The sequence below is a fragment of the Pectinophora gossypiella genome, chromosome 20 (assembly GCF_024362695.1).
Source record: "Pectinophora gossypiella chromosome 20, ilPecGoss1.1, whole genome shotgun sequence".
Taxonomy (NCBI): domain Eukaryota; kingdom Metazoa; phylum Arthropoda; class Insecta; order Lepidoptera; family Gelechiidae; genus Pectinophora; species Pectinophora gossypiella.
This window is the reverse complement of record NC_065423.1, coordinates 6,650,463-6,667,892: the sequence shown is the minus strand read 5'-3', so window position 1 is coordinate 6,667,892 and position 17,430 is coordinate 6,650,463. Positions and strand designations below refer to the sequence as shown.

At 37.9% G+C, this 17,430-nt stretch overlaps 1 protein-coding gene across 3 annotated transcripts in view; it reads right to left on the bottom strand.

Moving 5' to 3' along the window:
• The window catches only part of LOC126376004 (RILP-like protein homolog), a 47,677-nt gene that overhangs the window by 16,856 nt on the left and 13,391 nt on the right, over nt 1–17,430 (bottom strand). For all 3 annotated transcript variants that reach the window (XM_050023153.1, XM_050023154.1, XM_050023155.1), the window contains exon 3: nt 11,805–11,944. In XM_050023153.1, the coding sequence (XP_049879110.1) occupies nt 11,805–11,944 (140 nt within the window). The remainder of the gene's footprint in view (nt 1–11,804; nt 11,945–17,430) is intronic.

Genomic DNA, 17,430 nt, shown 5'->3' with positions numbered 1-17,430 from the left:
GTAATAACTAGCATATACTAGTGATTTTATTTACTATGCTATTCAGCTGTTAATCTCCCTGAAAATAAATAAATAAATTAACTATCATAGGACATGATAACGCTCCTAGAACTACAGTTTATTATAAAAATTGACATTCTATGTGCGTGAGAATAACGCCATTCCGTCCCATATTAAAAAGCTACCCCATCTAAAGTTTCGATCCTAACTCAAAAACTGGTTAAAGGGAAAGCAGTTTTATAGCTTAAGTGAGTTTTTCAGTTTATAAATAGTTTTTTTTTTCACTTTTTATATAAATAAGTATTATTGTAATTATTTGTCAGTACCTTATATAATTATTATTGTATGTCACAACATAACTAAATGTACTGAGCGCTATAAACATCACTTCCATCGATATACCTATCAGGGTGAATATCAAAATGTCAAGATTGGTGGCGAACTTTCATATAATTTTATCGTGAAACATTAGGTTCCGACATCCTTTCGGATCCTTTTTCATGACGGAACCCAGGATCCTTTTGGATCCTTTTTCATGTCGTAACCCAAAGACAAAGATTGAAGACAGAAACAACCAAAAATATAAAAAATAAACTCTCTTTTAATAAACTACTTCAGTTCAATCAATGTCGATAGAATTAAATGAGCTACTTTCCAGGCTACGTTCCCCAATAACAATATAGATGGCTTTTTTTTTTGACGTGACTTATTGTAGATTTGCCGCAGATGGCATTAACTACTTGGCCGGACAAATGGGGAGCGCTGAAGGCTCTCACCCGGTACAACGTTTAAGACAACAGGCATGAGGGTGCCCAGTTGGGCGCGAACCTCGGCTCAGGGCGTCGTCTGAAAGGAAAAATATTTGAAAGAATTAATCGACCCTAGTGGGTCGATAGCGATAAGCGCTGAATGAGGGAAATCGTCGACCACGCCGGCGGGGTCGGTATCGGGGACCTGAAGTGTTTGGTGTCGCGAGCTGATTGGCTGCCTCTATGGCTAGAGTAATCGGGTCGTCGGGATCGTATATTACGTCCTTCGAATATAGATGGCGTTGTACTGTTTTAATATGAAAATTACCTATTTTCTCATTGCTCGGGTATATAAATTATTCAAAAATACAATGTAAATGACAGAAGCATACATAAAAATAAGTGTTGCTTGATATTTGGATCACATTATGTATAGACTAATGTTGTTACCTATTGCTTCTCAGAATAATAACGGGTGGAAGATGTAATTATGCCTGGGTGTAATAAAAAGGGTCATCATTTATACCCAAAAACAAAGATAGAAAGATGCATGTGTCTGTTATCCATGAAATTAGAAGATTAAACGAAGGAAAATCTGTACAGCGCCATCTACATTGTTTTTAAGGAACGCGCGTAGCCTGGAAAGTCCGTCATTGTGGGTATTAAATACGTAGGTATATCTATGTTAGGTATATGAAAATTCTACGTGTGTAAGACATGTGACATTTCCAGTTTACGTAGAAAGATATATATGACAAGGTGCCAAGGGCGAGACGGGCCATCCATCAAACCACACCCAAACAAATTGAAACATCTCACGGATTAAAAGATATGAAACGTAATATATTGATGAGCAACGTATGAATTTTCCATATTTACAGGGTGTTAGTGATACTTATTCATAATCATTTATTTATTCGCAATAAAAACCTCGAACTGAACCGTAACGAACCGAAACGAATACTACCGAACGAATACTGAGGGAGATGATTCAGCTCATAATTCTGAGTTAAATCTTAATTAGTTCTTATTTACTTTTGTGATGAAATATACCTAATATACTTGATGATATTCTTGATGGAATATTCTTGATATTAACTCAGAATAATGAGCTAAATCATCCCCCTCAGTATTCGTTACGGTATCACTAACACCCCCATTCGTACTCGTATGGCTACCTGTACGTACTTGTATGGGATGTACGTAAGTAACATTGTTTAGATCGCCAAAATATGGAACTGAAAATCAAAAAAAACACTAATATTTCCATTAATTTTCCGAAAGTAATTCTACTTGATACCAACTCAGAATGATTTGAATCATCCCCCAAAGTTTTCGTTACGATGTCACTAACACCCTGTGCATGTAATATCATTGATTTTACTTTTTAATTTGTAATGAAATGTAATTTTAATCCACCTATCAATCAATATTTGACTTGTGACATAGTTATAAGTCACGCATCAATCAAATTGTTGATTTCTTTATACATTCTTAGTAATATCATGTCGAAAACCTTGAAAGTAACACTTATCGTTATGTTCTTCCAATTTTGTCCCGTGTCATGTCAATGTCATGCTTAAGAAAAATACAGGGATGAACGAACAGTAATCATAGGAAAATAAATCAAAATAAAGACGAGTCCTAAGTGGGCGGACACGTAGATTGATTGGGGAATGTTATACCTAGATTGGGATGGGAATATAATAACAATATATTCTTTGCCTTTGGAGGAGCTCGGTGGCGCAGAAAGTTAAGCAACTTTCGCAAAGGCCGGTCATAGGATGGGTGACCACAAAAAAAAAGTTTTCATCTCGAGCTCCTCCGTGCTTCGGAAGGCACGTTAAGCAGTTGAGCCCGGCTGTATTAGCAGTCGTTAATAACCATCAATCCGCACTGGGCCCGCGTGATGGTTTAAGGCCCGATCTCCCTATCCATCCATAGGGAAGGCCCGTGCCCCAGCAGTGGGGACGTTAATGGGCCGATGATGATGATGATTCTTTGCCCACTTTTTTTTAACCTCAGGCCGCATTTGCCCACCTTAGAATAAGTTTCATGTGTTAATGTCTTGTGTGTGCAATAAAGTGTTTTATTATTATCCTTTATTTCGTACTATTATTCTTTTTATTATTATTCATATCACAAAAATCACTTTGTGATCCCCAGTTTGCTTAGGACATTACAGGCTGATCACCTGATCGTCCGAAAGAAAGATGATCTGTGATTCGGAAGGCACGTTAAATCGTTGGTTCCGGTTACTACGTACTGATGTGAGTAATCGTTACATGAGTCATGTCAGGGGCCTTTGCGGCTCATTAAAGTCTGACACCAGGGTTGATGAGGTTGGTAATTCACCTCACAACCCACACGATAGAAGAATATTACGTCGTATAACTTATTTTGAATAACATAACACGCTCACGCACGACTATACAGGGTGTAAGTGACATCGTAACGAACACTCAGGGGAATGATTCAGATCATGATTCTGAGTTAATATCAAGTAGAATTTTCCGTTTGTTAATACTGAGTTTATCTATCAAGTTTTCGTTACGATGTCAGTAACACCCTGTATTCACATGGCGAGGTATGGTGAGGTAGAACAGCGATCTCACAACTCACATAATAGAACTGTATCTAAGACCAGGGGGGTTAAAATGGCCACATCGAAGCAATTCATCTAAGAAAGCAATATTGCTATTTGACGTTTATTTGCATTGCGCACTTACTTTTATATGCGCAAATGACAAATTGCAATATTGCTTTTTTAGATGAATTGCTACGATGTGGCCTTTTTAACCCCCCCAGAGCAACGCAAACATTATGTACAATTATAACTTCGCCTTGACCCTCCCACGCTACGCGACTAACAGCGATATGAACAAACATAAAAGAAAAAACTAACATAAACAATATCCTTTGTTACGTAAGTATTTTTAAGAAAATTGTGTGCGTTCCCAAGGGAATTTCCTGTGGTTGAGACAACCAATCTTGTTAGGTTTTCATACACTTAGATGTGAATTCTGAGCCATAGAAAATATGCGAAGAAAAAGAAAATAAATAGGGTTTACGAGAATTGGATCTTACAACATAAGATAAGCTCACGACTATGTCCCAAATGGGGTAGTCAGAGGTACAACCATTGCAATATGAACTAAGTATCCACACTTCATCGAGCTTTCTGTTAGACCAACGTGATAGGTGGTGAGGCGTATCGCCGTAATATTATGTGTGTGTTTGTGTCGTGAGTTTGTGTATGTGTTTTGTCTACTCTGAACCGGCGTGCGTGTATGAAGCGATTGATGAATGTGGAGGAAGCAAGAGAAGTGTGTCAGGATCGAAGCAAATGGAATTCTATAGTCTCTGCTTTACCCAGTGGGAAATAGGCATGATGTATGTCTTCCTCCGTAAGCCCCACCACCAACCTTCGCTTTATATACTGCTTTCGCAATCCTATTATCCAAACTAACAATCATTTAGGTATTTATCTAGGTACATTAAAAGCATGATCACGATTCAACTACAAACATGGTAAAAACAAATTTGACATCACTAGCATACTAGTAATGTCATCGCAACACCAGTTGTCAATAATGATTCATCATACGCAACAAAATAGAGCTAATGGCATTCAATTTGGCGTAATATTTCCATTGGAACGTGATACTGAACAGACTTTTATATTATCTTTCTGTTGGTAACCAATTTGTCCAATGATAAAAGATGGAAAAGTTCTGATTTTCTCTAGTCTTACGTACCAATAATAAGATATACATCGTAGAATTCGTAGATCAATAGCATATACATAAACCTACACGGGATGCTTGATAATTAAATTAAATAAAAAAATAATGCTTTATTACAGATTACAATGATCCATAATTTACATAATAAAACATTCAATTTAATTAAAATAATAAATAAAATCAAATCAAATAAAACAAATAAAATCTATTAAAATATAAAAAATATCACAAAAATTATTATTATATTTATATTAATACCTTCTCACATAATAAATGTACATTTTTGTTATATAAGTATGAAATAAAATATAAGAACACCCACAATCTAGACACGCGGGAGAGTATCAAGCCAAGTTCAGCAAGTAACAGATCTGGCGAGCATCACCGTGTGTAATAATATTTTATTTACATGTAAATGTTGCGTATCTTCTAGTTGACCTAAGCCTCCTTGTAAACTGCGAAAGTCTGTGTTAGTAGACTCAAAAATACAAGTCATACGATCAATGTACTTTTAATTTAATAATTAAGGCAACAAACAGGGTGTTAGTGACATCGTAACGAATACTGAGGGAGATGATTCAGACTATGATTCTGAGTTGATATCAAGTGGAATTTTCCGTCGGAAAATTAACGAATTATTTTTGTGTTATTTGAAATTATTTTCAATTCCTTGCTTTTGCGACGGAAAATTCCACTTGATATCAACTCAGAGTCATTGTCTGAATCATCTCTTAGAGTTTTCGTTACGATCTCACTAACACCTTGTATCCTTAAGTAGCAATTTTCTTTTGGGTACCACTCAAAGAACGAGTTAGACCTCAAGCAGGTACTCTTTTAGTGTATGCAGATTAAAGATTTGACGAGCTCTACCTTTGGAGCGTGATTACGTGTATTGTTTTATGCGATTATCAAGAGACTTATAGTCTAACAAAGAACACACGTAAATTTCTTCGAAGTCTTTGTTTTGTAAACGGTAATTTACTTCACAAACACAACACTGAAATACTGGAAATCACAAAATGGAGAGGCATTTTTAATTGTAATCTATATTGTGATCCTTTTTAATGTACTGTAAAAAAAAACATACGCTCACGACAATATCCCAATTGGGGTAGTCAGAGTACCCACACCTCACCGAACTTTCTGCTAGACCAACATGATAAGTGGTGAGCCGTATCTCCGTCTATAATGGTCGAGACAACTGTGTTAGTGAAAACTGCACTTAAGATAAATTAATAACTTATCGTTGCAAGTCCGGTACTGAAATTCAAAATGGCGCTCCCCGTTTGAGAAGCAAGCCGATGAACCGCAGGACCACAATGACTTAAAGAACAAGCTACTTGATATTACGAGTATTACGACCCCTTTAATAAATCATGTTAAGTCGTTCATACATATGATTTACCATTTCTAAACATAAATAAGCCCTAATATATAATGCAAAAAATGACTTCAAACAACCGATTAGAACACCAACGGTTCGATGAATCCATACTAGAAATGTACTATGCAAACTTATCCTTTAATCCATTTTAAACTTTAATTCTTTAAAATACAGTCCAACACTTTGAAGCAGCTATACAATTCATTGCACAGTACAAGTTGTATTTAAATTTTGCACCTTATCGCCTTGAAATATAGTTGGAAAGTGTACACATTATGTTTGGACTGCATTTGAGAGTATGACGCACCTTGTATGACGATATATGTAAACAATTTTGCTTGTTCTGTACTAAACGTGTGTTTACACCATCCAAGCGTTAGGAATTGAGGAAGCTTAAGAGGTAAGTATGTAATTTTTCATGGCAATATTAAGCCGGTGAAACATAAGACAAAGTGTTAATAAGCGACGCTTCAACACCGCGCATGGGTATATATGGGACAGCATGGGACGTTTAGAATAGAATAGAAATAGTTTATTATGAAAGGACGCCACACACAAAAAAAGACAACAACATCATATCAAATTTCCACTAAAACAATTACAAAAAAGCAAGACGGATGTTAGTCGAAATGATCATAAGGTGGTGGTGGACGTCCTGAGATAAAAGGGCCTCACTCAGCACAAGTCGCGGCGTGAACTACGACGCTGATATTATGTGGATGCGTTTAAGGGTGTTGGGACCTTCGCTCAGCAACAATAGATGGCGTAAGTGAAGCGGTGATAGAAATTATTATTTTTGTCATAGATAAACTAAACTAAATGAGCTCTACACCTTTTTACCACTACCTGAACATTCAGGTTTGTTTGTATTTGTAAATAAATAAATAAATAAGAAATACCTGCAAAAAATACTTTTGGTTGATAAAACTGGCAGGGAGGAAACGTCTAAATTATCATAATGCTACAGCATAGATAACTATCAAGATTTCCGTTTTATCAGACATTAACACTGTTTGATAAACATTTTAGTAAACAATTCTTTATTGGAAAATCCATTTTCAACTTTTATTATTTTTCATAAACAATGGTACAAAGTACTTAGGTTATAATCAGGAACTAATATCTATATCTAGTATCGATCGCCATCGACTCGCAAAGAAGAAGAATATCTAAATTATTATTTTTATTTCAAATATCGCTTAGATTTCCGTAATTACCGCGCTTTCCCCTATGGGTATTCGACATGACGTGGTAGGATGAATATCAAGAAACAATTTGCATTAATCAATTTCCGACCCTTGTAACGAAACCGCTTGTAAAATAAAATAACTCATAAATATGAAAACCAGCAAAAAACATCATAATCATTCAACAAACAATTAAGGCAAATGCGAATTTAATCTTATTTTCATTTCTGAGAGCCATTATATCTCAACCAACAAAAGGACAATACGGTAATCTGAGTGAATCTAACCAAATAAAGCAGTATTTTTAAAAGGGAGCTTTCCTTATACCCGTTGGGATTCCCACAATCCCTGATATCATCACGGCCAGTGAAGTGCCGTTCCCGGCAGAAAACAGGCGCAAAACTTACGTAAAAAGTGCTTTATTACCTTTAGGCCTCCATGGTCTAGTGGTTAGAGCGTTAGGCTCACGATCTGGAGGTCCGGGTTCGATTCCCGACGGGGACATTGTCGAAATCACTTTGTGAGACTGTCCTTTGTTTGGTAAGGACTTTTCAGGCTTAAATCACCTGATTGTCCGCAAAAATAAGATGATTCCGTGCTTCGGAGGGCACGTTAAGCCGTTGGTCTCGGCTATTAGCCGTAAAAAACCTCCACCAACCCGCAGTGGAGCAGCGTGGTGGAGTATGCTCCATGCCCCCTCCAGTTGATTGAGGGGAGGCCTGTGCCCAGCAGTGGGACGTATATAGGCAGTTTATGTACCTTTAGGCAGATAAGACTAGAGTACAAGAAAGAACAAGAAAAGCGGCCACAATGTGTTTACAATTAAAGAGTTTTTACAACAGGAACATTCCCTCCTTGAAGTCACTGATCACGATGCAAACCTACGTAGTTATCTATACACTTTGGTACCATGTCACATTAACTTTTTTGACAAATTGAACTGTAAGTCTCACTAAATGTCAAATATGTTAGTGCGACAGAGTGCTAAAGTGGGTACCTTATAATGCTCATGACTGTACAGTCGGAAAAGTAAGCAATCTATTTATCTTCATAGAAAGGTACGGACGGTGGCTTGTAAGTGTAAGAAAATGCTTCGAAAAATAAAAGCAGTTTCTCGACTTATGTTAGTGACTTTACAAAAAACAGCCGATGTGGTCTAGTAGTTAGAGCGTTGGGCTCATGATCTTGAGGTCCGGGTTCGATTCCCGAGGGGGGCATTGTCTTGAGGCCTGTGCCTAGTAGTGGGACGTATATAGGCTGTTTATGTTACGTGTGTTATTTATAAGAAACGTTCCATATTTTTATATGCTGAAGAAATCGGAACATGCTTACCTAGTAAATGCTTATTCAGTCTATAATATCCAAGCTTGGGAATAATGCACAGACTGAAGTAGGCTCTCCAAGTCCTTCAATGATCGCATTAAAAGAGGCGAATCATTGATGAAATGATGATGCAATTGCTTATAGGTCGCATTTAAGTGTTAAGGAAGGTTAACTTTAAGTTTTAAGTCGAAGCACTATCGTGTAGAGGAAGTGTATCACAACTATAAATCTTAATACAAAAGCCCGCAGCTACGTACGAAAACTTTCAGTTCATTTCCCTAGTCACAAATAAAGATGAAATGTACGATACCCATGGACTCACTACTGAGAGGGAGACAAATGATACAACTGAAAGTTATATAAAAAATACACATACATATACATCACGGAGGAGCTCGGTGGCGCAGCGGTAAACGCGCTCGGTCTGCGATTGTCGAAGTTAAGCAACTTTCGCAAAGGCCGGTCATAGGATGGGTGACCACGAAAAAAAAGTTTTTTTTTTCATCTCGAGCTCCTCCGTGCTTCGGAAGACACGTTAAACCGTTGGTCCCGGCTGCATTAGCAGTCGTTAATAACCACCAATCCGCACTGGGCCCGCGTGGTGGTTTAAGGCCCGATCTCCCTATCCATCCATAGGGAAGGCCCGTGCCCCAGCAGTGGGGACGTTAATGGGCTGGTGATAATGGTACATCACGCCTGTATACCCGGAGGGGTAGGCAGAGGTGTATAGTATACACCCACTCCTCGCCAGCTATGTTTAAGTCCCATGTAATAGGGAGCGAGCCTGTTGCCATCAACCGGGCACAAATCCTGCAAACCACGTGATTACAATTTTTTGTAATCCAAACATGAATTCAAACTCATAAAGCATATACTATGAAACAGAGATTTCCCCTAGCGTTATTCCAATGTGGCATCAGACGCCGAGACTCTAATACGTGGATAATGTAGTTGATTGTACATGTACTTATGTGAAAATATCCTACACCTATTGTTAACATATCATGTATAAATGTTTATTATCCCATGAAAATAAATAAAAAGACGACCGTTTTCCCGGTATCGGGTAACAAGCGAACAAAATTCGGATTCAGTGGTTCAGAACATAACATCAGCTCACGTTTATACTCCCTATTGGGATAGTCAGAGGTACATTCATCGCTCCTCATCGAGCTTTCTATTAGACTACCGTAATACCGGGGATGAGCTGTATCCCCGGCTATACAGGGCCCCATCAGTATTCGTTGCGATGTCACTTACACCCCGTACCAGTACATACTGGTAGCCATATTCAAATTCAAATTCAAAAATATCTTTATTCAATAGGTAACATAGTTACACTTTGAATCGTCAATTTTACATATCGAACGTCTCATCCGCCTAAAACTACTGCAGCTTCTCACAACCTGTATAGTCGGGGAAAAGAAGCTGCAAGAAAAACCTCGGCACAGGGCCCTAGACGTTCTTTAAAAAAAAATAAAAGTAAACATAAAATATTGGTATACAATTGAGTAATTTAGCTGCCTAATATCAGATCTCAGACAGTTAATCCCATGCATTCATATCTTCTAAATAATCACTAACTTTATAATAACCTTTTTTGTAAAGTTTTTGTTCAACTACTGTCTTAAAACAGTTGAAAGGCAAATTCTGAATGTCAATGGGAATCTTATTGTAAAAACGTATACATTGCCCCTTAAAAGATTTAGTAATCTTATGTAATCGACTGACTTGTAAAGCAAGTTTATTTTTATTCCTGGTATTAACAATGTGCCGATCGCTATTTTTTGCAAATAATCCTATATGTTTTTTTACATATATTAAGTTTTCAAAGATATATTGTGATGCCAAAGTTAAAATATTAATTTCTTTAAATTTATTTCTAAGTGACATCTTGGGTCCCAATTTGTAAATCGCTTTTGCAGAACAACGACATACAAGTAAGTATGGGTGTTAGTGACATCGTAACGAATACTGAGGGGGATTATTCTGACCATGATTCTGAGTTGATTATTAAGCGGAATTTCCTGTCGGAAAATTCATGAGAATTTTTGTGTTTTTTATATTATACTTTTGCGACGGAAAATTCCATTTGATATCAACTCAGAATCGTGGTCTGAATCATCCCTTAAAGTTTTCGTTACGATGTCACTAACACCCTGTATAGTGGTCAAGCCATTAGTGAAAATTGTACGTAAAATAAATTAATATCGGGGATCGATCCGCGTTTGAGAAGCAAGGCGTTGACACAGGACCACAGTGGTTTAGAGCCCATCAGATATTCAAGGCCTTAGATGTAAGTAGCATGACTTACATCCCAGCAAGCTAAACGTTAATAAAAGTGAGTACTAAGTCTATACTCAGCCAGTTATATATAAACACTAAAAAGAACTTTCAATCAGTCTGTCTACCAAATAAAAACCTGAATATTTCATACTAAAACTTAGCTAAAAACACAACCTGTAAGATCTAAGTTTAGACTGGATATTCAACCAATTTCGCCGAACCAGGTCACATACAAACCTCTAGCTAAGTTTTATCTTCAATTTCAACCTTACAGCAAAGCTCGTAAAGTTGTCTATCGCCATAAACTTGAATGGTGTTTGCCCGCTTAATGACTTTGGTCGTCATAAAGGTCATACGTGCATTTATCGCTTGAAGATAAAAGGAGAAGCAGCTATTTTTGGACTTAATGTCGCTGTAATAGATTGTGCTCTTGAGGTATTGTTAATTGCGAGTTTTAAGACATAAACAACAATAATGCATTTTATTACCGATATAATTTAAAACCATAATAGGCGACGGTTCATTCGGACTTAGGAGTTGTGTAAAAACTCAAAATAAAATATTTCATTGAAATTTAATTTAATTGAAGTGTCTTTTTTACTAACGCAATGGTGCTAATTCCTGCAGATTCTATCTAATCTTATTTTAAGTTATACCTGTCATTTTCTTATCCGTTGAAAAAGAAAGGGACGGGTAATCGACAGGCACAAAATTTATGGAATACACGTAAATTTTAAGCAGAAATCTAAAACTACCGTCTACATTTTACATCGGCAAATAACCTGACAGAATTAAGTAGACAGCACATCAAACGGATTGCATACCAGCGAGATACATTTTATTCGCACGGGTTATTCATTCATTTTAAAATTAACTTGTTGACTCAATCTTGAATCCGTCCCTTTCCTTTTCGGCGGATAAGAAAATGATGGATATACCTTAAAATTGTCTGCAGCAATCGGGGCCATTAGGTATTTAAAATAAATATCATTTCAAACTAGTATATAAGAACAGTTAATAAGGTAAAAAACAATTACCCTATTATTTTATTGTTCCCAACGCTTTGCCCGCCTTGGAGCGGTATGTACCTACATTTTGTGTAATTGAATATCTAAACATGATTACTTACGCTTTCAATCAGCTGCTGTTTCTCCTGAAGCTGCAACTCTTGGTGTCGCAGGGTGGCGCGTTGCTTCTCCGCCGTGCTGCTTAATCTTGACAGCACCTCCTGATCGTGTTCCCTTGCCGGCGATGGCGGGGCGCTCGTACCTGAGGAAGGATACGCTATTGTAATAAGCAGGCATATCATAGACCGCGTTCTGCTGATTATCTTAGTGAGAATCAACAGAAGGATTTGTGGTTTCTCTAACATGATGGACTGTATAGCAACAGCTCGGACACTCCCTACAAAAATCTCATTCTTACCGTGTGCTGCCTAACGCGAGCGAGAGACAGTACGTGCGCTCTCACCCTTAGGGTGGTATTAATAAACGAATCTCAGCTGAGACTGCCCTAAAAATCATGCTCAAGTCTCTGTTTTTATATGAGAACTGTCACATTGACATGATCTTGAGGGCAGTCTCGAAGCTGAGATTAGTTTATGAACACCACCCTTACTCCTTAGCGGCTTACGACCATTTAAGAGTAAAGCAAGACCCATAGTGGGTGAGATCGGCGCCCGATACGAATTGGTGCGAGGCGGAGAATAACTGTTCTGTACATAGTATTGTTCTTTAGTCTTTGGTACAGATATGTATGAAATTGAAGGGAAAAGAGGAAGGGGTAGACCTAGGATAACATTTATGAAACAAATAAAAGAGAAGGTGCAGGTCGTGTCGTATCGGGAGGTGAAGGTTTTAGCGGGAAGAAGAGAGGAATGGCGATTACTCCACCGACAAGAGCGCAGCTCTTAAATAGAGAGAGAGAGACAGATATGAGCGACTGATCACTGTCCGCATACGGTTCATCATATCCATGTTATGACTTTGTATGAAAAAGTGGCTGCAAGTTTGTTTTCTATTACTTTGGCGTACGTCTATGTATGTATGCGTGTAGGTAGCCGTGGTAGCCCAGTAGGTAGAACGCTTGACTCTCAATTTGAGGTCGCAGGTTCGAATCCCAGCATAGGCCTAAACCAAATGATCTTCGAATTTGTTTTCGAATTCATGTTTGGATAATAAATAATTATCACGTGCTCAGCGGTGAAGGAAAACACCGCGAGGAAACCAACATTCCCGAGAAATGTATTTAAGATTAAGTCATAACCTATATTGGGCTGGTATTCCCTTCGCGGGTTGGAAGGACAGAAAGGCAGTCGCTGCTGTGAAAAACCGGACCTGTCAAATCTTTAGGTTAGGTGTTTACTTAAAAAACGGGATAACGCTAAGGGAGATGATGATTGTATGTATTCGCCTATGTACGATGTTATAAAACGTTTGTTAGAGTATCTAGTTCTAGAAGATATTGCATAAGGTCGTTTTTGCAGTCTCATAGTAAAACCGCCATCTTGTGGTTTATGGGTAATAAAGACAACTTTTCAGATATAAATCAGCACGTAAAGTCACGCCTATTTTATCAGTAAGATTGAAACAGACACAACTCTTCAGATGACAATATTTTTTTCTTTTCCAAACAGGTTCGAGTTTTCAAATAATGTTACTTAGTGGTAAGCAGTCAAGAACCACGACCTCAGACGACCCATGAGGGTCATAAGTAATGACAAGGGCCATGGCGGCTCAATAGTAACTCTGATACCAAGGTTGATAAGTTCGGTCATTGATCTCTTAAGTCAACAACACGACAGAAAAAGAAGAGTGATAAGCAGTACACCTTAAAAGCAATAGCTTTTAACTTCTTTATAGCTTTTTTAGCAGTCACCATTACACCTACGGTAACAAACAACATGCAACATTTTAGGCTTTTACAAATAATCGAATAGAGAAGGAACATTTCGCTAAAAGTATTGGATTCTTTAAGTATTACGTGGTTTTGCCCCATTCACTCTTTATGGTCTACACGTCTCCATATATAAAGCTAAGCACGACAGACATTCGCGCCATTTTATTGCCAGAATGTTCTTCAACCTAAAAGTATATATGTAAGTAGCTAATTGTGAGCCGAAGATATATTTGAGTAGCAAAAAAAATAGTTTATAAATAAAACCCGACTAAGGAAAATTGCGCTCTAAAAAGTAAGAAACAAGAAAATAATTCTCCTCCATTTTAATTCAAATAAGTAGATATTAGACAATGTGATGTTCATAAGATAGCCATGGTCGGATGCCGTAGTAAGGAAACGTTTAGGGCAATTGGCATAGGATCTCGGCCATTTTCGGAACATCACTATATCTATGTAATATGCACACACAGCGGTCACATCATCATCATCATTAAGTTAAGAGCCACGCTCTTGTCGGTGTAGCATTCTCCACTCTTGCCTATCAAAAGCGAATTCCTTGACTTCGCCTTCTCTTTAATTTGTTCCATGTAAGCTCTTCTTGGTCTTCCCCTTCCCTTATTTCCTTCTATATTCCCTTTTATTATGGTTTTAATAAATTTGTTTGTGTTGTGGTAAAGATAGCTTAGCTTAGCTTAGTGTACGTAAACATAGGTCGCGTTGGTTGTTTGAGCGTAAAGGGCGGTTATGCAAAAATATCCTACAGACAAGGGAATGACTGATACTTGAACAAAATTCTTATTAAGTATCCAATCATCTCGCCACTTCTGCGGTGACATAACCCTCCTTTATCGTTATCGTGTAAAAAATATAGCTCAAATATACATTCAAAATCACGGATTATTTGTTAAATAAGCATTGAAAATTGGTAAACAAAACCTCCTAACCTTTCCCCGTCTACGTCACGGCAACAACCTTAGGGAGTAGAACGAAACGGGTCAGTGATTTGACATACAAACGGACAGGCATACTGTTGCTGACAGTCTGTAGTTCTGACTAGTCTTGTTTTTATTGTTGTTTAAATTCGCCTTATATAAGGCAGGCAAAGATCTGAGGACCATACAGCCATGACTTTAGTAAATTAATATTCGAAAACTAGACATTTACAATAAGAAAATAAAAATAAATAACTGTCACTTTGTCAACTTTCATTATAAAGTATCTTTTTTGTGTGTTAGTTCAGGTTACATATATTTGACCACATATTAGTTAGTTGTTTTAGGTACCTTTGTGACTTCTATTTTTAAATTTTATATTGCATTTATTGTATTATTGTTGATGACTGACTGGCGCGTATTATTCTTATTATATCCACAATACCCCTAGTCTTTCTTGGCGCAAACGTAGTTTTATAACAACTGGCATAACATAAAGCTCACAACAGAGGTACATCCATTGCAAGATGAACTAAGTATCCTCGCTTCACCTGAGCTTTCTATTAAACTAATGTGATTGTTGGTGAGCCGTGTCGCCGACTATAATGAGCCAACTGTGTTAGTCCACTCTTTGTTTGAAGCAAGCCAGTGACACCCAGGACCATACTGACTTAACGGCTAGCAGGTATGCAAAATCTCAGGTTAATCGACATGTTGAATAACATATTCAAATTCAAATTCAAAAATATCTTTATTCAGTAGGTAACATAGTTACACTTTGAATCGTCAATTTTTACATAACGAACGTCTCATCCGCCTAAAACTACTGCAGCTTCTCACAACCTGTATAGCCGGGGAAAAGAAGCTGCAAGAAAAACCTCGGCATATGGCCCTAGACGTTCTTTTAAAAAAAATAAAAATAAACATAAAATATTGATATACAATTGAGTAATTTAGCTGCCTAATATCAGTTCTTAGACAGTTAATCCCATGCATTCATATCTTCTAAATAATCACTAACTATAACACGTATATTCGTTTAGCACGGTCATGTTCGTGTTTATACATTATGCCTTTATGTCACGATACCGCTGAAAGTTGTTGAAAACCAATAATACGGAATGACCTAACGATATTCCACCAATAACCGAAGAGGTCAGTGGCGCAGCGGTTAGCAACTTTCGCAAAGGCCAGTCATAGGATGGGTGACCACAAAAAAAAGTTTTCATCTCGAGCTCTTCCGTGCTTCGGAAGGGATGTTAAGCCGTTGGTCCCGGCTGCATTAGCAGTCGTTAATAACCATCATCCGCACTGGGCCCACGTGATGGTTTAAGGCCCGATCTCCCTATCCATCCATAGGGAAGGCCAGTGCCCCAGCAGTGGGGACTTTAATGGGGTGATGATGACCTAACGATGGAATTGTGATTGTGGCCAGTGGCGGCCCTAGGGCGGTGCGAGTGGAAATAGGGGGGGCGCCAAACCAACCAAAATGAAATAGTTATGTTCTTCTTATACCGTCTTGTAACTTATACCGTCCATCATATCCATCTTAAGACCAAGGGCGGATTCAGGAGGAAGGGTGTCATGGGTGGCCACTGCAATTTTATCTAATTCTCTACGGAGATAGGCTGTTTGCGACACTATCGTTATTTTTGTCATATTGTTTTCTTTTATTTTCTGACTCTGGATACTTATGTTAAATATAATGAATAACCATTATTTTTTGTAGACTGTTATTAAAATCCGGCAACAGGACTTTAGTCCAGTAGTGTACAAAAAATATACCAATTTTATCTTGTGATAAAAAGCAGGAACGTGCTTTATTTTGTTAGCTGGGTATTTAAAAAAGTAATTAATGTGCGGCGGCGACTTTATGAAAATTCATGAAAGCCAGGGTAGAAAAATTATATTCGTGTAGAGCCGCTGAATCTCTGAAGAGCTCTTTTAAATAGAGCTAAGTATATCATGAAAACACGTAGTTTATAGGCTGTTGAAGACTTGACTGTTAATTGCCACCTCACGGTCTGAACTCTTTTCATCCTATCATCTCTTTAGAAAATTAATTTAAAAAACCGTAGCTGTACAGAATAACGCAAACAAATCGGGCCCGAATTCCCGCCTTTTTTAAAACAAATGAAGGCGCGAAATTTATGTAAAAAGAGCTTCATTACATAGATTTTAAGCAGACAGAATCAGAGTATACATACATACATAAACAGCCTAAATACGTCCCACTGCTGGGCACAGGCCTCCTCTCAATCAACCGGAGGGGATATGGAGCATACTCCACCACGCTGCTCCACTGCGAGTTGCTGGAGGTGTTGAGTTGTGAACGGCTTAGCGTGCCCTCCGAAGCACGGAATCATCTTACTTTTTCAGACAATCAGGTGATTCAAGCCTGAAAATCCTTAACAAAAAAGGACAGTCTCACAAAGTGATTTCAACTGTCCCCATCAGGAATCGAACCCGGACCTCCAGATCGTGAGCCTAACGCTCTAACCACTAGACCACAGATGCTGTTTGAATATGAAAAAGTAACCAGTATCCTTACTATTAAAGGGTTTTTACAACAGGAACATTATCGGGAACGACACATCAATGAACGCTATCAACGGGCCGAGAAGAAGTTTGTATGAAGCCTTACACGCCATCCATGAGTTAAAAGTGGAAAACAGGGCCCACTACCATACAACCTTGTATGAAACCGTACCTTTCCACGACAGCAATTTATATTAACTCGAACATAACAAACTTTTGGTATAAATTCGTGATGAATGGATGACAACTCTGGGCGCCATTCCACTCGCGTCAAACAGAGTACTGCGGGGCAGAAGGCAAGAGGGAAACCACTGCTCTATTTTTCCTTAAAAAGTAGCATGGAGGATGCTACTTTGCTACAATGCTACTATACTACAAGTGATGAGA